Source organism: Notamacropus eugenii, chromosome 2, assembly GCF_028372415.1.
Source record: "Notamacropus eugenii isolate mMacEug1 chromosome 2, mMacEug1.pri_v2, whole genome shotgun sequence".
In the NCBI taxonomy this organism is placed as follows: domain Eukaryota; kingdom Metazoa; phylum Chordata; class Mammalia; order Diprotodontia; family Macropodidae; genus Notamacropus; species Notamacropus eugenii.
In genome coordinates, this window is record NC_092873.1 from 509,483,905 (window position 1) to 509,506,763 (window position 22,859).

Genomic DNA, 22,859 nt, shown 5'->3' on the forward strand with positions numbered 1-22,859 from the left:
ACATGTTTGGCACTTACCCTGATGCCAGAAATTCTTTGCATCATCACTTGGCGGTTTGAATCATGGTGTCCAGACATTTGCTTTGGACCAGGGAACATGAAGTCTCTCGTGTTTTCCTCATATGTAGAGAGTGTTTCACCCACTGTAAGGAACAGATTTTAGGACTGAAAATGGATCAAGACATCAATACACATCACTGTGTCCAGAAACAATGGCATCTTTTACAAACTATCCTGTCAGATTCCCATTAGCCAACTTAAGACCATTGCCCCAGGCTGCATGCTAAATCTTACTACTTGGTAATAAGTATCATTTTTCACTTGAAAAGTAAATCCAGCATGGAAGGCAAGTGACACCCAACAATTGTTTCCCTCCATTTCTGTTCTGCTGAAATGTCACTGTGATTCTAACTTTCTTTCCTCAGTTTCTCACCTCCAGCCCACCTCCAGACTCCTCATGACACAGAAACAGCCCTGATTCTCAAAGACTGGGTGGCCAGGAGAGCAGAAGGGCCTCAAGGACAGACCTGGTGACTAGGGGACAGGCCAAGAAAAGTTCTGAGAGATTCATCACCAAAGGTCTGGCCATGAGGTGATCCATTTTTCTCAGGCATAGATAAGTATGAAACTACCTTAGGTATAAAGGGGATGGCAATCTATGGTCAGTTCAGAGAAAACTCATGCCCGTGAATCAAAATATCAAACTATTAATTGTCAGCAACTATGATCTTCTTTCCTGTCTCTAAAGTGGGGATATTTTCACACATTCATCAAATAATCTGGGGTCACAAAAGAATGTTTTTTTAAAAAATTCAGCTTCAGTTTTACATGACATGTCGACACCTCAACCTATTACCATGAACAAAAACCCCAGAAGGTTATGGCCGTGCACACCTGTAATCCTTGCTACTGGGGGAGGCTGAGGCTGGTTGAGTTTGGATATTCTAAGCTGCAGCAGGGCTAAAGCTGATTGGGTGTCAGTACTAAGTATAGCACTCAGATGGTAAGACCCCAGGAGTAGAGAGCCACCAGGCTAGGCTGCCTAAAGAGGGTGTGAACCAGCCAGGTCAGAAAAATGGAGCAGATTAAAGCATCTGGACCAATCAGCATCGGGATTGGGCCCATGAAAAGCTGCTGCACTGCCAGGCTAAGTGAGATAGGAGGACAAAGTCTTAAACCAGCAAAGACCTACCTCTCCCAGTCCCGCCCTACCCCTGCTAATGATGGTTTTTCAATAAAGCATGAAACAGTGTTTTCTGTTCTCTCTATATAAACATCAAGATGATGCAGAAATAGACATTTAGGGGTTCTAGTGGTTCTTACAATATAGTTAATATCTTAATTAATTGTGAATACTGTTAATGCTCAAGTCTTCAAGTCACCCTTTTCTACAATGGCTACCCTTTTTGAAAAGTGGGGGATAGTGAGTTAGAAGAAGGGAATACACTGACAAGGGCCATATGGTAAATAGGAGGCTGCATTTTTAGCAACTTCACAAACATTGATTCTTGAATTTTGGTGGTTACAACAGTTCTAGATAAAGCCAGTTTATAGCACATTTGAAATAATGTCTACTCATCAAAGTTTGGACAATGTGTTCCCTATCACCTTGACCAGGCATCTTCTGGATCTATTCAGCCCCAAACAAAACAGTTCTTAAACAAGGAAAACAATAAGGATAGGGGTCGGATTGGGGTAGGGGAGATGGAGAAGGTCATTCCACTGTGACCTGGCTCCCCATATAGACCCCATATTGTCTTAGGAATAGAATCCGTTTCATACCTGGCAGAACAAGCTGTATCAACTCAAACACTGCTGTGTCATCTGCAAAGAAAGAAAACAGATTTTTCATGAGTAAACAAAGCCAGATCAGCCCGAAGTCCTTTTCTCAACAGAATTAAGCAGTCACCAGGCAAAAAGGCAAAGGTCCATTTCTATGCCCTCAGCAAGTTCCTAGCCAACTCACTCTTCCTCATATACAATCCTCCAAATATCTGAGAAATTCAGAGAAAGGTGAGAAGATTTGTATGAAGTGATTCAGAGAGAAATAAGCAGAACTAAAAGGACAGTGTACAATGTGGCTGCAACTATGTAATGGATCATTAAAGGAAACCAGACCTTGAGTATGGAATAACTGAGAAGTTCCCAGGAAAACAGCAGGGAAACATCTCATCCCTCCCAGTGGGCAGGGCAGGAATTCCCAGGACAGAGTGTTACACTCATGAGTATTTCTGCCTACCTGCTTTTCTTTGTCAAAAGGGAGCATCGGTAGACATAAAGAGAAAAGGACTAATAATTTTTAAAGGGGGGAAGGGTTGTATCTGATTGTGGAAACTTAAGAAGCTTCAAGGGACCCCACATACCCTATGAAAGATGCACATGATCTGAGGGGCAGGAAGCACAGGGAACATAAAATGAAGGGAAACAGTCCATTTTCATCAAATTACAAAGGGATTCTAAAGGGGCACAGTGAAAAATGAACTTGGCTAAGGTCCATCTCTCTCAGATCGGCTTTTACAATGAAGGGGAAAATGAGAGGAAATAAGTGAGACTTCCTTTCATCAGATTTGGCTTCAGGAGGGAATAATACACACACTCAATTGGATATGGAAGTTTATCTCACCCTACAGGAAAGTAGGGAGGAAGGGGCTAGAAATGTATCTTGCCCTACAGGAAAATGGAAGGGAAGAGGATGGGGGGGGGAGGAGTAATAGAAGGGAGGGCAGATTGGAGGAAAGGATAATCAGAATACATGCTGTCCTGAGGTGGAGGGAGGGGGGAGATGGAGAGAAAATTTGAAATTCAAAATTCTGTGGAAACGAACATTGAAAACTGAAAATAAATCAATAAAAAATATATAAAGGTACGTATGAGTGAGCAATTGTAAGGGACTAAAGAATGATGAAGTATTTACTTTCTAGTAAGGAAAGATAATGCAAGTATTCCATCAGAACACTAAGATGAGAGCTTATAGAGGGAGCCAAAACTGGAGAGGGATTTCTTTATATTCTGATGATCGTAAGAGAAGAAAGCAAAAAGAGGGGAAAAGATACAATGAAAGGAGAGGGAAAAGCAAGTTAGAGAAAATTTTCTCATATAACTGAAGTAAATTAATATTAAAAATGAATACAAAAAAGAAGGAAAGGGTAGGGAGAATGGGTGGACATGTGAAACCACAACTTGCTCTGAACAGGTCAAAATAAGGAAGAATACACACATGCATACACATACATACACACACATGCACACGCACATGCACACATGAGTTGGGTACAGAAATGCATTTCACTCAACAGCAAAATAAGAGGGAAAGGGGAAAAGGGAGGATAAAGAGGAAGACAGATTGAGGAAGGGATTAATCCTAAGCAAAACAGTCTCTAAGGATGTATAAAAATATTTATAACAGCTCTTTTTTGCAGTGGTAAAAAACTGGAAACTGAGGAGATGACCATCAGATGAAGAATGGCCGAACAAGTTATGGTTTATAAATGTGATAGAATACTATCATACTGTAAGAAAGGATGAAGGGGAGAGTTTCAGATAAGACATATAAACTGATGCAGAGAGAATTGAACATAACTAGGACAACAATTTATAGAATAAGAAAAATCCTATAAAGGCAAACAACTTTGAAAGACTTAAGAACTCCAATCAACACAGTGACTGGCCAAAATTCCAGAGGATTCTTGATGAAACATGCCACTTACCTCCTGCTAGAGAGGTGAAGGACTCAGTGCAGAGTGATACTTTTTTTGTGTGACATAGCCAACACAGAAATTTGTCTTGCTGAACTATATAGGGTTTTTTTTTTCTTTCTTGATTGGGGGTGGAGGGATAAAAGAGGGAGAGAAGACAGATTTTTGTTGACTAAAACAAAATTTAAGGGACAGCTAAGTGGTACAGTAGAGTACCAGCCCTGGAGTCAGTAGGACTTGAGATCAAATGTGACCTCAGACACTTGACACTTACTAGCTTGTGACCCCGGGCAAGTCGCTTAACGCCAATTGCCTTGTCCCCAAAAGCATAATTTAAAAAAATTCATCTGAATGAAAAAGATAAGACTTTCAAGGAAAATAATGAAAAAAATGAGAAGGAAAAGAGCCTAGTAGTACTAGATGTCAAATAATACAACAAAATAGTAACCATCAAAACAACATGGTTCTGGATAAAATATATAAAAGTCAATCAGTAAAACAGATTAGCCAACACAGCATACAGAAGCAAAACAGCCACAGTAAAATAGCATCCAATAAACCTAACAACCTTCAATTATTGGGGTAAGAAACCAATTATTGGACAAAAACTGCTTAGAGATGCTATGGAGCCGTGGATCTGGGCAAAATAAGACCCAAACTGACCTATCAAAGCCCAGGGTGGTTCCAGGAGCAGAGTACAATTTTCTAATAGGAAAGAGATTGCCAGAGTGAAAACCACACACTATGGAGAGGTCTGAGAGCTATGTGAGTTCATGTCCCCCCAGGAAGCTGTAGACTAACCCACCTAATCTTTCTTAATCTCTATTTCCTCATCTATAAAACAATACCATTTGCACTACCTATACCCGGTGTGGGGTGGGGAGGGGAGTGTTGAAAACCATACTTTTGAATGAAGTTGTTATAACAACAAGCCCTGAGGTAAAGAAGTAAAAAGTCCAGCTTCTAATTCAGAGACTAGGCCTGGGGACTGATAATGTTTAATATAAAATTTTGGAATAATCTCTTTGTTCTCTCTGAAGCAAACTCAGAGGGTGCCTCTTCCTATGTCAACAAAGCCAGCCAAGGCTGACTCTATATTCCTTAGGAGACCTTTAACCTAAGATACTATCTTGAATAATGGGACTTTCCTTTATATCTTATTATCTATAGACATATACTATGTTATGGCATATTAATGGTAAAGAAAATATAGACATCTTAGGTCATAATTTCTATTGAACTTTGTTTACCCTTTCCTACGTCAGTTATCTGTTTAGGGCAGGAAGCCTGCCACTCACTAGTGGTGGGATTTCTTTCCTTGTCACCGAGACATATGTTTACACAGCCTGGAATCACAAGGTCCAACCAACATTACTTTGTTAATTGTCTTGTCTTACTGAATTTATGATTTGTCCAACTAGGAGAGTTCCTTTCTCACAGCAAAATGTATATAAGCCAGAAGATTTCTGCACTGGGCAGCCAGAACATTTCTGGCTCCATAATGCATTATGTTACTGTTGTCTTTAATAGGGAATTGATTAATTAATTAATTAAATCATAAAATGTATGCATTTAGCCTGTTGCCTTTTCTTTAACCAAGTTTTCAGGTCAACAGTTATGGCGCCCAAACGTGGATTGGAACTGTGGAACCAAATGGACATTTCCTCATCTCGCCAACGCCAGGACTCTGGCGCCAATAGGAACCATTTTTCCTAGAGTCTTGGGCCTTGACAGGGTCAGGGTAAGTCCTTCCATTCCCAGCTTCCAAAGGACTCAAAAATTCCCTTTAAAGATAACCGCAGGACAGAGACCACTCTGCATGAAAACGCCTCTGTATTAATTAGGTCTCCTCTGAAGATTGATCTAGGGAAATCAGCTAGCTATGGGTCAGTCAAAAACTAGAAGTAGAAATCCAGCTGACAAGACCCCTGCTTCTTGTGTGTCAAGCCATTACCAACCTGATGATCACAGGTATAACTAGCACTAGTGTCAATCAATTAAAGATAGCCCTAAATTATGTTGGCCACCACAGGGCTCTTTTGGACTGGTCAAAGTTACTTTATCTTACAACCAAATTAAGAAAGGCCAACAAAACAACTAGCCAGCAGTGAGAATGTTTCATCTTGGGCTTGCTGACTTGGCTGAGCGAGAACAAAAGATGGGTAGCCTCTTCCCTGTAGGGCTGGGAACTGCTTCAGCACCTAGCCGTGTCCTGGCAAAAATCCTTTCTTCTTCAAGGGCTCTAGTCTGTCCTTCCCTTCACTCCCTCCATCCTGTTCCTCACCCCTTTCTTCCCTCCCCTTCCCCTTGAAGACCTCTGATCTGGGGAAACTGACGGTACCTAGATGCAATCTTTCCCCCTTGCCTTCCCCTACCTTAGACCTGAGGAAGGCAGCCTCTGTTCAAGCCTCTGTTGCCTCCCTCCTCCCCATTCCCTCTCCCCACTTTCCCGTAAGGGCTCTGGCCCTGAAGAGGACAGTTACAATCCACCTAAGAACTAGAGGCCTGAACCTATTCCCATGGGGCCTGTTTCTTTAAGACAGTCAGAAACTTTGGGGTACCAAGGCTCCCCAACCCTCCAAAGACTGCAGGGGTGCTCTGAGCATAGGCTACAGGATTCCCCTCTATTATCAGACCCTGGATTCTGGCAACCCCCTTTCCTCAGAATGATAATAGCCAATTCATGATGGGGATTTCTAGCAAGCTTCTAATTGCCTTCTCTCTCTGGGTTGTTTTTTGTGAGCTTCATTTGTATTTGTCCTATTGTCAATTTGTCTGTTGGTGTATGTACCTGTCCGTATCATGTGTAGCTGTGAATGAGTGTGTTATCTTGTAAGATTTCATTGCAAGCAGCTGCACTTCAAGGGCTGCAGCTAGGGAAATAAATAAACAAACAAAATTTTAACACTTTTCCTTGTTGTTCGGGTCTGGCCAACCTGGAATTACAATGAAAAGTTAGATCATCTTAGGTAAACTCATTTTAGCAGATTTGTACGTTGTGAAATTAATCATAAACATTTCGGGAACTGATCATTTGAAATAACTCCTAAGATTGTGAGTAGCCCACTTTTTTAGGTAAAGCTTGGAAATGTCACCTAGGTCCTAGACATTCCACCCACCCTGTCCCAGCAGCTGCATACCGCCTTAGGGGCTCAGTAAATTCTGCTGTTGTGGGAGGTTGGGGGAAACATGGAATAATCAGGCCTGTAGCGAGCATTCTCTACACTGCCTGCGAAAGTCACACTGGGACATCAGTTTCTGTGCTCTTGGTAAGCTTCACTTCTCTGTTCAGCTTCAAAAACTATTTTATCTCTGTTTGACCCATTTTCTGATTTGTAAAAATAATTATGCTTGTTGTTATGGGATCAAAATGATAAAATGATTGTAAAATGCTTAACATAATGACTGGTATATGTTACATACAACATTATTATCTCCCTAATGTAATTGTTACCTTTGAAGTGGTTTTAATTGCTAAAAGTAATAAGATCAATAATTTCTGGAAATGCAAATTATACCACATGCAGTTATTGTTGTGTTAACACTGTATCTCTAGGATTGTATTTCTGAATTTCTCTTAGACTGTAAAGACAAAGCAATTTTTAATTTTAATTTTGTTGAAACTAAAATATGTTGGGAAAATTGTGTAACACCAGTTATGTTACTTTATCAGTCCTGCTAACTTTGTCTTATAATGTTTTATAATTGCCATTTAGAAAACCAGGTATTTTTACCTTTATCTGTTAAAAAAAAAAAAAAAGCTAAAGCTTAACAATTTGGCTCTCTTCTATGAAGTTGTAGGATTGTTAACTAAGTTATTTGGGATTACTGTTTTAATAATGAAATCTAAAATTGTTAAGTGATTCCTATGTATGGAAAGGAGGGAATAGAGTGAAACCTTTATTTAGACTCCCTCTTTATTTAGACCGTTCAGAACAGTCCCACAATGGAGTGAAAACTTTATTTAAATTCCTTCTGTTCATTCAGAACAGTCCTCCCATTCCTGTGGGTAAGATCATCAGTCCTAGTAAAGGAATTTGGTTGGTTAATGCAAATTCTAAACAATGAATATTACTTGCACAGAAGTTGTAATAGATAGAGAGAATTTTTAATAATTGGTTTTTACGTCAGGACAAGTTTTAAATTTGAGAAGGAAAAATGTTAAATGGAATCCCTTATGTGTGTGTGTCCTGAGAAATCTTTATTGCTTATTGTAACTCCATAAGAGTGGAAATAACTGTTATCTGACTCTAAGCTGTGATTAGTGAAACTTGCTGTTTAACGTAAAAGGCATTTGGGACCATAACTATTTTTGTTTTGAGTTTGAATTTGGATATAGTTGTCTGCATTAAATCAGTATCTGAGACACATGCCACAAAGGAATATTTCTCACCTGACTAAACACCGAGGGGACAATTCTCAACTCAATCTGGGATGGGATCCCCCTGGCTCAGTTTCCCTATTCCTGAGTCTGACTATGAACAGATACTGCATGACTGGAGAATTTCACTCTTATCTGAATTCAAACAGAGTAAAGGATGTTTTATCCTGTCATATTTGATATCAAATATGTCACACGTCCCTGCTTTTTCCTTCTATAGCAAATTTCTGTGGTCAGTAACAAGTGACCAGCAAAACATGAGAGCCTTTTGTGTAATCTTACTGGGAAATCTAATATTATTTTTATCTGAAATTAGAACATGGAGAGAAGTTTATATAAACTACTTAAGACTTATCTTAAGATGTTCCCATTGTTTAAAAGGATTTTAAAAGCAACAGTGTTTTTCTGTGAGTCAGTCTCATATCTAAGAACACTGTAATAATTAGGAATTCAGTTTGTTATAATACTTTGGAAATTCATATTACTTAAGAACATTTTTGTAACAACTCAGCTTTAATGAATTCCAGTTTTAAAGGTTTATTTTTGCTTAAGAAAAAAAAAGAGATATCAGGCATTTTAAAAGTTTCCAACTAATTTTCTTCATAAGAGTTTAGTGAACATTAGAGTAAATTTTAAACTGTTTTAAATACTTTTAGAAGAAATGTTTTGAAAAATCATGGATGATTCTTAGAAGGCCTACTAAAGCTTCAAAATAATATGCTGTTAAATTAAGCTGTTTTGATCTGAATACGTAGTCATTCTGTGGCCTAAGTCAGAGTTAAAGTTTGCGTTTGAATTTATTGTGTAAAAGATTTAATTCCTGAAGTATCTCATTCTTCCAGAGTGAGTATAATTAGGAAAGAATAACAACTTGTGAAACAAAGACATAATTCCATCAAACTATAAATTTAGTCATTAACCTCTTTGTTTCGTTTAAGCTGGAATGAGATTCCAGTACAGTTATGGTAGTAAAAAGTAATAACTTATGAGCCATCTTGTCTTATGGTTAAAATGTAAAAGCAAGTGGAAGAATAGGATTGAGAGATTTGGAAACACAAATTAAGTTCTGCTTGAAACTATTAAAGTTAGGTAAATTTTAAGCATAAATATGGATTATCTTAACCCCTGTTGCTCCCAGATAGTTGTTCTGGATACTTTTGCGTCAGTTTCAGACGGTTTAAAGAGTGAAGAAGTATTTTATCTGAGGGATACCAGCCAATATTTATTTGCTATATAAGACTAGGACTGCAATTTACTATTGTTTGTAGTTCTGATTATAGGAATACTTGTCTAAGTTATCATAAAGCCAACTGACATGTGCTGCAGGCTAATGGTGGATGCTTGGAAAGGTTTTGAAGATGACCTTGGACATGGCCTAGGTAGGATCTTCCTAACTTTATTTCCCAAATGTGCTATTTACTTTCTGAAAAGGAAATTCCCCACCTGATTACCTCTAAGCTCTGCTTTCAGCACCTGATAACCTCATGATTACATGTCAGATAATGGCTTATTCCTGGAATCAACCAGAACTAAGGAGATCCTTTCCTTCTGTTAACATTGTCCCTCTTTTTCTTTTATAGCAAATCCTTGTAATTAAGAAGTTCTGTAAGTACAATACTAATTCTATCAATAAATGGAAATTGGAACATCTCTGAGTTATTATAATGGGGTGCAGGAATGAATAGCTTACAACTTCAACCTATATTCCTGGCCAAATAAACAAATATAATATAGAGATAACATCGAGGAAATGATTAGATCAGGCAATAAGACAAAGATGTAATGTGAAAGATGTCTAATTATAGTAGCAAATTTTGAGGAAAAACAACAGGATCAGCCTGATTCCTCTAAGAATTATATGCAAATGCATATGATTAACTTCTAAAATTTGTCATGTTTTTGATAATAAGATCTCAAATTTGTATTTTTGCATAAAACTGGTACAGGATAGTAGTAAAAGTAAGTGAAATTATATCTTCTCCGTTAAAATATCTGTCCAATACTTTAAAAGGCAGATGAGTTCATTTTATAGTTGAACCCTCACATTTTAAAAGATTCTTATTCCAGGTACAAGATTTAGGTAAAGATAGAAACAGCAAATAATGTGAACCGAAATTTTCTGAAATTTCAAAAATGGAGAACAAATTTTAAGTAATTGTCCTAATTTATATTGTCTGAAGTATCTGGGAACTTCTAGATCTGAACTAGAAAAGCAGAATTCTCTTTTTGAACTATCCCAAGAATAAAACCTATTGTCAAAGAAAAGGTATCAGATAACTACATGAGAAATCTGGGATTCAAAGTTTTGTTTAAATGAAAATTAAGAATGGATTACTGGGACACAAGGAACATAATGTTAATTAACTTTGAAATAATAATTGCACTGATTTGAATGGTTCATGTTTAGTTTTCTTGTTTATATTGGTGACATGTAAATCTCCCTTTCAAAATTAGTCTATTGTGAGCCATCTAAGTTTTAATCTGTACCTGACTTAATGTAAAAATACAATTTGTGAATTGTAAAAAACTTCACTGTGTTGTTTGAACCTAGCCCTGAATGGCTGGGAAACTGAACTATTGCTAAGTGCCTTTAGCCATGTTAACTATGTTGTATTGTTTCATCTGAATTATCAAATCATGTTTTCTGGGAGACCCTGTCAAGTTTTCTGTATAGACTCACGGATCCATCTGTCACCTCCATTGCCCCTGATCCTGAGTGGACCGTGCCCTCCAATTTTGAAGAGGCCTGAAGAAGATGCCATCAGACATAGACAACTTTCCCAAGAGCCTGGACCAGACTTGCATGAAGAGTAAACTCTCACACTACTGGTTATTTAGAGGTTTTTTCATATCTTTGTTGGTCTACAGGCAAAACCTTCGGCTTGCCTTTGACCAAAAGGAGGGAATGACAATGTTTCATATAAAATTTTGGAATAATCTCTTTGTTCTCTCTGAAGCAAACTCAGAGGGTGCCTCTTCCTATGTCAACAAAGCCAGCCAAGGCTGACTCTATATTCCTTAGGAGACCTTTAACCTAAGACACTATCTTGAATAATGGGACTTTCCTTTATATCTTATTATCTACAGACATATACTATGTTATAGCATATTAATGGTAAAGAAAATATAGACATCTTAGGTCATAATTTCTATTGAACTTTGTTTACCCTTTCCTACGTCAGTTATCTGTTTAGGGCAGGAAGCCTGCCACTCACCAGTGGTGGGATTTCTTTCCTTGTCACCGAGATAATATGTTTACACAGCCTGGAATCGCAAGGCCCAACCAACATTACTTTGTTAATTGTCTTGTCTTACTGAATTTATGATTTGTCCAACTAGGAGAGTTCCTTTCTCACAGCAAAATGTATATAAGCCAGAAGATTTCTGCACTGGGTAGCCAGAACATTTCTGGCTCCATAATGCATTATGTTACTGTTGTCTTTAATAGGGAATTGATTAATTAATTAATTAAATCATAAAATGTATGCATTTAGCCTGTTGCCTTTAACCAAGTTTTCAGGTCAACAGGACTAAATGCTTGGCTAGTTCCTTCCATTCCACAAGCCTCAGCTCTCTCCCTTGTCAAGAATCAAGAGCAATGCCATTTATTGCGAGGTAAGCAATCAAAGATCAGCCCTCAAACCCTATAGAAAATGAGGAATTGGTGGACAGTCAGAAACAATGAATTCCAAAAAATTAAAACAAAACTTACATTCAAGTTGTGTTACTACATCTCCCGGGTCTATGGCTTCAGGGAACACCTGGTGAGAAAAGGAGCAGAGAGAGCACTCCATTAGCCAGCACAAGTGCTGAGAGCTAGACCTGTGCCACCCTGGGGACACAAAAACAATGAGTTCGATACCTTCTACTCGCACAAGGAACGTCATGAATGTGATTTGCTTTTCCTTCATCCTTACAAAGTCCTTCCTGTCTCATCTAGAGAAACCCTCATCTCTTGTCTCCATTGTCACTCTGTCTCCCACAGTTGTTGTCAGAGGTGCTTGTTTTGTGTAAATATTAGCTGCCCTAGGACTTAGGGTGTTAGAAAGAGCTAGTAATCCTGAGCTTCAAGGAATACTATCCAGCAATTCGGAGCAAGCCAGGTAAACAGACCAGATAAAACAAGAACTAACTCGAAGGATTCATGAGGCAATAATGCCTTCTTATGTAGTATCCATCACTGCTCCTTCTAGTCCTGTAGTGCATTATTCATATTTCAAGGTACAGTTCTCTTTTTTAGTCAACTAAGACAATTTGGGAAATAAATTTTTGCACTGAGGAAAAGATAACTGATAATTAAAGGGAATAATTCCTAAATTCAGTAGCTGGTGGCAAAGATTTATTTCTAAGCTACTAAATCTTGACTCCAGCCACACCCTTCCAGTTTAATAACAGTCCATAGTACCACAGTCATGAGTTGGACTTTAGCCAAAACAAGAAGGTGAGGTAAGCATCAGCTGAGTGTGGGACACCCACAGGTGTAACAAAGAACACTTTGTTGTATGATTTTTAAAAATTATTCATATTTTCAGTGCCAGAAAATCCTACTTCCTGTGGCACATAGGAATTGATTCTGGACTAAGTCAAGTCACAGATGTAACGATGAAGGGACATTTTGAGAAGTAAAATCAGCCTTGTACTTTTCTTGGCACATGGTGAGGCTCTTTTCACATGTTTCCCAATGCAGTCAAATGCCTATCCTCCCTAAGCCTGGAAACTCTGGGGGAATATTCATGTGCCTTACCCATAACATGTGAACATGGCCTTTGCAGGCCACACAAGGCTGAACTCATAAGGGAACGTACCTTTTCAAACACCATTCTGGCATTGAAGACCAGTGGAAAGACAGGAGGGACACATTGTGTCTTTTTGTACTGGCCAAACACACAAACGCTGAGATAGACATCCTCCTTGTCTTTCAGCTGCAGACGTGGACAAGAGACCTGTGGCAGGGGGAGACAAGGAACATTTTGATTATATAGGTATGGTTTATAAAATGAAGTTTTATACACTAGAGAAAAGCAAAAGAATCCTGCTAAGTACAAATAGAAGTCACTTTAAAAAATTAAATTGAGAAAGCCTAAACTGGGCAGAGCGAAATGAAACATCCTTATTTTGCCAGAGTATGTGAATAATTAAAATTACAAAGATTTCTGGTAAGTCTTATATAAGCTTATAAGTCCAGCTGCCCCTTCACCTCTAGAAATGCACCCCCAAAAAATTGTTAAAACTAAAAGGGAGGAAAGGAAGGGTCATTATTGAGGCCCTGCTCCTTATATATGGGTATCCCCTAAGACTGTGGCCTGTGGCTTTTCTTTTCCCACCCTCCACATCCTCTCTTGGTGATGAGCAACCCCTGGAGGGCCAACTTTCACCTTCTGCAGAAGACTCTCAAATCTACAGATCAGTCCTAGTCTGGCTCTGGTAGGATGGTCCCACACCATTAACGGGATGTCCCACAGGGATTACAAACTCAAAATTTCTAAAACAGAACTAACTTATTATCTCTCCCTAATCCTACCCCCTCTTTCTAATTTCCTTTTTCAACAAGAAGACCACTATCCTGAAACCTCAGTCATATATCCCCAGCTGTTCCCTTCCCTTCCCTCCCCTTCTCACCTCCTCTCTTCACTCAGGGACCACCCTGATGCAGACCCTGCATGCCTCTGCTCCCCTTTTAGTTGTTAATGCCCCTTTCTTCCCCCTCAATTTATCACATGTACACTTTCAGGTTAAGTCAACAAGCATTTATTTAGAATTTATTAGGTCCCAGGCATTACACTAAGCACTGGGGTTACAAAAATGGAGGGGAGGGGTCAAAAGACAGTCCTTGACTTCAAAGAGCATACATTTTAATGAGGGAAACATCATTCAAATAACCAGAAATATACAAGATATATATAGCACATAGGGAAGGCAAGCTGGGGAGGGGGAGGCATAACCATTTGTGGAGCTTGGGAAAGGCCCCCTGGAGTAGGTGGGATTTGAGCTGAGTCTTGGAAGAAATCAAAGACACATGAAGGGAGAGCTGAGACGGCAGAGCTTCTGGGCAGAGGGACTCCTTGTGCACAAAGGCACAGTGAGGGGAAATAGAGGGTCACAGAGGAGCTACAAGGAGACCAGTGCAGCTAGAATATTGAGTTCCTAGAGGAAAGAAAAGTGTAAGAAGATTGAAGGTAGGACAGGGCCGGTTTAGAAATTATTTTAAAGGCCAAACAAAGCGTCAACAGGCAGCCACTAGAACAGGGCAGTGGCATGGTCAGACCAATGCTTCAGAGAAATTGGAGGCTCAATGGAGGATGGATTGGGGCAGGGAGCCCAATTAGAACGCTGATGCAGAAACCCAGGTAAAAGGTGAGGAGGGCCTGAACCAAGGTGATGGTTGTTTAAAAGTGAACATATGAGGGATATTTGAGAGATGCTATGAAAGTAGAAAGGAGTGAGAGTGAAGAACCTGAGGGAATGGGAGGATGGTGGTATCCTTTACAGTAACAGGGAAAGTGAGAAGAGACTATGGGGTGATTGAGCCATGGAAGAGAATGAGATATTGAGTTTAGGATGTGTACATGATTTCCATTACAAGATGCCCAAGAGGCAACTGGTGATGGAGGTCTGAAGCTCAAGAGAGACTCCAGCTGGATTTGTAGATCTGGGAATCATCTGCATAGGGTGATCATTGAACCCATCACCGTATGGTAATAAGATCACCATTAAAAGACAGTAGAGGGTTGGCACAAGAGAATATGAGCTTGAGGACAGGGACCATTTTTCATTTTTGTCTTTGAATCCACAGGTGTCTAACACAACACCTTGTATGTAGTCGGCATTTAACAAATGCCTATTAGAATATATCAGAAGGAAGTAGAAAAACTGGCAGAAAAATTAAGAAAATGAAAAAAGTTCCTAATACAATAAAAAACCACATAATAAGAGAAAGCCATAAGAACTCAACAAGTAATTGGAAGTCTTAAGAAAAAGAAACAAAATATAAGGAATGAAATTTTAATTAAAAACCCAAAAAGAGTTTGTTTAGAAGTTAGAAAATCTTAATAAATCAGACATCCTGGAGAAAAAATGAATGGAGGAGACATATTCAAAATGTAAATTATATTAAGAACTATTAAAACAACATCAAAAGATAGTAAAGCTGGAAAGACAGGTGAAGTTTCTACAACCAAAAACAATTGATCCAGTAGCCAAGATTTAGCGAGATAATCCAAGAATTATATTCGTGGATCTGGTAGAGTTGGATTCTAGAATTCTAATCTAATTCTAGAATTAGATTTTTATAGGAGGGTCATCATATAAAATTCATGATGAAATGAAAAACCTGAATGTCATATTTCAGGATAGTCAAAAAGTTAAATTTATTTTTTAAAAATACCAGAAATAAAGATAAAGACCAATAAAATTCACAGAACACCCCTAGCAAAAAAACCCTTGGTTTAACTCCCCTAGAATTGGAATGACTAAACTCCTACACTTCAAGTTAAAGAAAATATATTGCTAAGCCCCCAGGAAAAGAAAGTCAGGTACCCAAAAAATGAAATATGCCATAAAGCAAAGGAAAATGTCTTGTACTCAAGGATAATATACCGAAAAGTTGAGTTTAGTCTTACAAAAAAGTAGTCTTTTTAACAGAACTTATGACTTTTAAAAAATCATAGTGGGAGAGAGTTAGACACAAGAAATTTAATAAAGGTAAACAGTTCTGAACACCTCAAAAAGGTTAGCTGTTCTTACATACTGAAAGGAAAAAACAAGATGTCCTTTGGGAGGAAAACAAGACAAATTCTGGGCTTGGATATTACAAAAGAAGTACCTGCAAAAGAGAAAAGGACTTCTTTCTTAAAACTGGTGTTACTGGTAGATTTTACTGAACTGCTTCTTATTCCCGATTTCTCTATAAAATCTAAGGGTCACACAACAGTATGCATGTGAGGCAGAATTTGAATTCAGGTCTTCCCAACTCCAATCCACTATGCCACTGAGCTCTTAAGATGTCTACTAGTGGGTTGTTTGAGGCAATGACGTCTATTTTCTGAGTGGTCAACAAAAGAAGAGGCAGACCCAGAGTTAAGAAATAGGATCAGGGGCAAACACAGAAAGCAGTATTAGGTAATGCAAGATGTCTAGAAATAATAAATCATCATCAATAAGTGGATGCTCTGCCAAACTTCAGTCTTGGATCACCCCCATCTTCTACTGCCTTCACTCCTATACACATGTAACTGAACAAAGAGGGAGATGATCACACACCCATTCTGACGGGATCCACCACAAATTTATGTTACACAACCTCAACTGGGCCCTCCCTGCTACACGGCAATCCTACTCCACTTTGTTCATGAACTTACTCTCCTGCTCTCCACAGTGGCCCTTCCTAATTTTATTTCTCCTCAAACCTCCCATGGCTCCTCTGCCCCTCATTCTCAGCTGAGAAACTTGCCTCATCTTTCATTAAAAAAATTCAGGCCAATCACCATGAACTTCTTCTCCTCCCCTCTTCTGCTCTCCTATCACTCATACGCCTTCTGCTACTCACCTCCTTGACCCATCTCACATGAAGAAGTGATCTTATTCATCACCAGGCTGACCCCTGTACTTGTTCAAACCATATCAATCTATCCCATCTCCTCCAGTAGACTGCCTTCTCTATTACTTAGTTTCAATTTCTTCTTGTCAACTAGCTCTTTCTCTACTGTCTATAAACATGCTCAAAAAAACATTCACTTGATCCTTCAGTCCCTGCTAATTATCTTTCTGCATCGATTCTGCCCTTGTAGGTAAACTCCTTGAAAAGACCATCTATAATAGTCATCTTCTCTTTCTCCTCTGGCTTCCAACCTTGCCATTGCACTGACACTGCTCTCTCCAAAGTTACTAACGATCTCTTAGCTGCCAAATCCAATGGTCTTTTCTCCATACTCATCCTCAGCCTCTCTGCAGCTTCTGACACAGTCTACGGCAACTTGATACCCTCTTCTCCCTAGGTATTTGGGACATCACTCTCTCTTGATCTTCCTCCTGTCTCTGGGACTGCTTCTCAGTCTCCATTGCTAGATCTTCCTCCATAGTATACTCTCTAATCATAGATGTCCCAAGGGTTCTATCGGGCCCTCTTCTCTTCTCCCTCTATTCCGTTTTAGTTGGTGATTTCATCAGCCCCAATGGACTGAATTATCCTCTGCATGCTCATAATTCTCAGATCTACCTCCCCAGCTCTAACCTCTCTGCTGACTTCAATCTTGCATGTCCAAATTGCCTTTCAGACATCTCAACCTGTCCAGTAGACCAATCTTAAACTTAGCAAGTCCAAAATTCAACTAATTATCTTTTCCTTAAACCCTACCCTGCTCTCATTTTCCTATTCCTATAAAGGGGAGCACTATGCCCTCACCCCAAGTCCCTCAGACTCACAAACTAGGAGTCATTCTCAACTCTTCACTATCGTTTACCCAACTCCATACCCCCATAGACCAATCTGTTGTCAAGGCCTGTTGGTTTCACATCTGCAACATCTCTCAAATGTCCCTCTTCTCTCCTCTGACACTGTTGCCCCCCTGGTATAAGCCCCCATCACCTCAAGCCTGGACTGCTACAATAGCTGCTGGTGGGTCTGCGTGCCTCAGGTCTCTCCCCACTCCAGTCTTTGCTAAGGCACAGGTCTGATAACATCACTCCCCCTCTCCTCCAGAATCCAATATGAATTGGAAGTGCTTTGTTTGACCTTCAAAGTCCTTCCTAAGCCAGCCCTCTCCTTCCTTTCCAGTCTTCTCACATCTTCCCCCACCCCCACCCCAGACCCAGTGACCCTGACCTCCACCTCTCAGCTCAAGGCAACCTGAGCCTTGTCTCTGGCTGTGCCCCCTTCCCCATGCCTGGAATGCTCTTCTCCCTCATCTCCACCTCAAGGCTTCTCTCTTTAATTGTTTCCTATTTATCCCATAGAGAGCTTGTTTGTACATGTCTGTTTGCTTGTTTCCCCCATTAGACTGTGAGTTCTTTGAGGGCAGGGATGGTTTTTTGCTTCTTCTGTATCCCCAGCACTCAGTAGGTGTTTCATCAATGTTTACAAACTGTAAATTCCAAAACCTCTTACATGTACCTCCCAAAGAGGCACATTAGCAATCTGCGGTAATGACAAGACTGACAGACTTGGGGTAGGGGCCATTCCTAGCTCTGAGATTGACTGTGAATTTAAGGAAGTCCCTTCCTTAGCCACAGAGAGAGGAAACAGGGAGGGAAAGAAGAAAGAAAGGAGGGAAGAAAGGAAGGAAGGAGGAGAAGAAAGGAAGGGAGGAAGGAAGAATGGAAGGAAAGTTAGAGGGAGGGAGAGAAGAGGGGAAGGAAAGAGAGAAAGAAGAAAGGTTTTGCTGTAGTTCAGTCATTTTTCAGTCATGTCTGACTCTTTGGGACCCCATCTGGAGTTCTCTTGGCAGAGATACTGGAGTGGTTTGCATTTCCTTCTCCAGCTCATTTGACAGATGAGGAAACTGAGGTAAGTGGGGTGAAGTGACATGCCCAAGGTTACACAGCTAAAAAGTGTCTGAGGCCATATTTACACTCACAAAGATGAGTCTTCTGACTCTAGGTCTAGCACTCTGTCCACTGTGCCACACAGCTGTCCCCAAAAGAAGGCGGGAGAGCTAAAAAATGAAAACTAGTTTTCTGGAGTTTGTTTACAGCTAACCATAGAGCAGGGAAGTTCATTGATCACCATGATAATGTCCAGGGCCTAGGCCTCCACCTGGGGCTTTTGACAGCTTCTCCTCAGAAGGGTTTGGACAAAGTCCTCTGCACCCCTTCTAAGTGCGGGTCTTTTGCTCCCCAATAACGTAGTTTAGACTCCCCTGATACATTTCCAGTTTTGAGGGCAGATTATATTCAGACCAATGCAGCAATGAATTTTGCCTTACAGGTGAAATGTGCTAAAAAGTATGTTATTCTAGACTCAACAGATAAGTACAGTCGTGACACTACTCTTCAAAAGCAGGTTATACAACACAACACGCAATTCTCAAAGGGATCATGGAGAAAATGCATAAAGCCCCCCTGGCAGCACATTATTTTCTTCTAAGCAGGTGGCTCTGCTTTCTGATAGAGCTGCTGTAGGGAATTCTGTGTCAGAGGGTGATACCTCCCTCTCATTTCTGCGGTTCCCACATGATCACAATACTGTCCCAGCTGAAGGAAAAGCAAGGTCAGACTTCCAAATGCCAGGAGGGTGGGAAGGCAGGAGGAAAAGGTTCCAGGGCTCAAAGGCATGGCAAGTCCCTCCGGTGCCCCAGTGTTCCTATGTCACCCCATTTGTGACCCCAGTAGTACAGCAGAGCAGTCTTAGGGGTTACTAAAACAAGCCCAGAAGTAATTTTTTGAGGACATTCACTCAAAAATTTAATACAAACAGGTTATGTTGTTGTGTTTGCCCTTCATTCTTGAAGAGAACCACAGCATCAGGATGACCACATGACTTGCAGCTGACTTTGATTTGAGTGAGGGAAGGTTGTGCAAGGTCACCAGCCTCACTTTCTCCTCCTGAGCCATCTGGGTGCAGTGGCCTGATATTCGTCAGGACAACTGGAGATTGATGATCACTCCTTTAAATACAGTAAAGGAGGATGGAAGGGCAGGAAGGGCAAGAAGGACTGAGATCACAAAGGGCTTTAAACAGGATCTTGGATTTGATACTCAAGGCAACTCAAGGCCCCTGGCATCTACTGAACAGAGCGGGGACAGGGTCAGATCTGAGCTCTAGGAAGACTGGGCTGACAGCTGAGGGGAGGATGAAGTGAAGCATTATACCAGACACTGCACTGACCTGCCCAAGGATGCACAGATGCAAATATCACATCAAAAATAGCAGTCATTACTTGTGAAATTCCTTCACTGTATTTAAAGGAGTGATCTCCATGGGAATTTGTGAGCTTTTTGCAAGACACTTCAGATGATCAATTCCAAGAAACCATGTCATCCAATTCCACGTTTAACAAACTCCCCAAAGACATATCCAAGATCAAGAACCTGAAATCCATCAATCACCAGGTGCCTAATATTCATCTACTGGGAGCCAGACATTCTTCTCCGCACTGAGGATAAAAACAAAAACATTTTTTTCAAGAAACTTAGACTCTATTGAAAGAAAAATAAATGCTGCCTCTCTGTCAATGTAATTATAGAGAAGAAAAAAATATGTGCCTCCTGATACAAAGAATTATAAGAAAAAATACACAACATTATGCCCTCCTTCATAGGTGTCCCAAAGGGCAAAGGAGAGAAGCGAACATAAGGAGGCTGCACATGGTACCACTGAGGACAGTACTCAAGAGGCAGCATGATAGCAATCGCCCAGGCACACTGACTCAGTCATTCATTCACTCAGTTAGTCATTCACTCATCCAAGAGCTGGACAACCTGAGGACCACAAAGGCACCCACGGAATATTAAAAGGTCTCTAGGAAGGGTGCCCATGTGCAGGGTGAATCTTCAGTGGGAAACTGACAGGAGGATGGAGCATGAAAAGTGACGCAGAAGGAGAAGGCACCCAGAGGCCAAATGCCCACCTGAATGAAAATCACAGATTCTCTGAAATATGGAAACATGACACAAAGAAGATAATTAAGGCCAACTTGGGACACAGGCAAAGTGTTCTAGGAAGTGTGAGGAGAGGATAATCATGGGCTGGGGGAGATGGGAGAAAGGCAAACCAGGCAGCATGACCTAGTCACCAGACTCTAGGAGACAGAGCTCACCTCTACACCTGGAAACGAGTTCAAGAGTTGCCTCTGGCAAGTTCTGGGCAAAGTCACTTAACCTCTCACTCAGCCTCACCAAGCAGCAATTCTATGGGACATTAAGGCCCAGCACTAATGAAATCACAGGTTCTGACCCCAAAAAAAGATGGGAAAGGAGGGGTCCCTTCCCAAGTTGTGGGGTAAGTTGAGAAAAAAACAAAAGAGTGAATAAAATGGGAGATGAGAAGGAGGTAAGCACATTGGCTGAACAGGACTATATGCCAAATGCAATTCAGCTGGCCTGTGTGGCAAAGAATGGAGAGGTCCCTTTGCATTGCTCTGCAGAAGGCTGTTGCATTCATGTATCTGCACCACTCCAAGACTATGGAGAAGCAGCCCCATAAAGGCAGCCGCTGGCTCTCCCCAGATGGGCTGGGAGAAGGCCCCCTCCCCATTTCAGGGCAGGGTAGGGAGGCAGTCGCTGGTTCTGAGCAGACCCTTCGGGGTCCCTGGGCCCAGGGAAGGGAGCCCCGAGTCTCCTTAGCCCAACCAAGGCTGAGAAACTTCTCGTCTTCAAAAAGTTGTGAGGAAGGTTTGAAGGAAGTCCAGGGATGCGTGCTGGGTGCTAAGGTGAGTTATTCCCCATCACCATTCCCAATTTCCTGCTTGAAAGTATTGCCAGAAGAGACCAAGGAGGAAATCAGAAGGGGTTAGGGGGGCAAAAGAGACGGGAGAAACGGCACAAAGATTTCCTTGGGGGGGTGGTATCTGGAAACTGAGGGAGGCGGCTTCAGTGCCACACACAAGCCTGGGCACCGGGAGCAGTCCTTTCGGAGGCTCGCAGGCACTGGGGCTAAGAAGGCAGTGACCCTCACACCTTGTCAGGGGAGTAACTGGGGGAGGGGGCCTTCATGTGCGGGGGTGAGAGCGAGGGGTCTCCCGACAGCAGAGGGACCCAGGCTCTTTCCGGAAAACTTAACGGGAAGGGCGGCGGAGGGGAGGGAGACTGGGGGCTTCTTGTTCAAGAAGGAGAGATCCTTTCAGGAAGAAATACAGTGTGGGGGCCTAGGGGGGAGGATAAAGAAGCCCCTCCCCCAGGCCTGTTTCCTGTTTCGTAGGGGGCTGCAACCTAGTCCCTCCAACACCCTGCTCCCCCGTGCCTCGGTCACCCCCCTTCCATGCTCCCCCGTGCCTCGGTCACCCCCCTTCCATGCCTCCCGTGCCTCAGTTTCCCCCCAGTCCCAGCTCCGGCTCCATGCCCCCGTGCCTCAGTTTCCCCCCGTGCCTCAGTCTCCCCGGCCTGGCCAGCCACTCACGGAGCGGATCTCCAGCGCCAGGGCGCACTGCAGCGCCTTCATCTTCGGCATGGGGGCGGCCCCGGCCACGGGCCCGAGCAGGAGAGTGCGGAGCTGGGGGCGGCGACAGCGAAGGCGGCGGCGGCGGAGGGCCCAGGCCCGGGCCCGCGGTCCTGCCTCGGTCCCGCCGGAGCAGCAGCTAACCCTGGGCCGCGGTGGACACTGTTGTCATGGCAGCGAGGGCGGGCCCGGCCCGAGGCCCCGGAGGGGCGGAGCCTCCGAACGCTCCGCGGCGGCACGTGACCCGCCCCTCCCTCCCCGGGGGCTCCCACGCGGGGGCCTGGGCCGCAGAGCCTGGGGGCGTGGCCCACCACCACCAATCCCGGCAGGGAGGGGGCGTGGCCGGCCGAATGCCTCCGGCGGGGCTTCCACCGCGAGAGGGCGGAGATGGAACGTTCGGAAGGTGTCTGTGACGTCACGGAATGCCGGGAAAGCCCCGCCTCTTCTCTTGTAGCCCCACAAATGCTAATGGGGGTTCTTAGTCTACTAAAAAGACCCAGCTACGGATCCTAGCTCCATCAATCGACCAACCCGCATTTATTAAGCGCCTACTGACAACAGACACAAAAGAGAAACAGACCTGGCCGTCGGGAAGCTCACATTTTCTGCCCTTTACCTAACTCTGGGATAGGGATAAGAGATCAAACCTGGACCTGTGACTTTATGGATACAGGGAACTCCCAGAGGAGGAATCT

General features: G+C 42.0%; 1 protein-coding gene across 4 annotated transcripts in view; it reads right to left on the reverse strand.

Moving 5' to 3' along the window:
• SPATA6 (spermatogenesis associated 6) overlaps positions 1-22,356 on the reverse strand; it is a 134,088-nt gene extending 111,732 nt beyond the window's left edge. For 2 of the 4 annotated variants that reach the window (XM_072649368.1, XM_072649367.1), the window contains exons 1-5: positions 22,126-22,353; positions 12,881-13,018; positions 11,788-11,836; positions 1,782-1,823; positions 18-142 (exon numbers count right to left, since the gene is read on the reverse strand). In XM_072649368.1, the coding sequence (XP_072505469.1) occupies positions 18-142; positions 1,782-1,823; positions 11,788-11,836; positions 12,881-13,018; positions 22,126-22,176 (405 nt within the window). In that variant the 5' untranslated portion in view covers positions 22,177-22,353. Of the gene's footprint in view, positions 1-17; positions 143-1,781; positions 1,824-11,787; positions 11,837-12,880; positions 13,019-22,125 lie in introns of all 4 variants that reach the window. The other 2 variants (XM_072649370.1, XM_072649369.1) reach the window with 2 other exon arrangements.
• Positions 22,357-22,859: the final 503 nt, after the last annotated feature.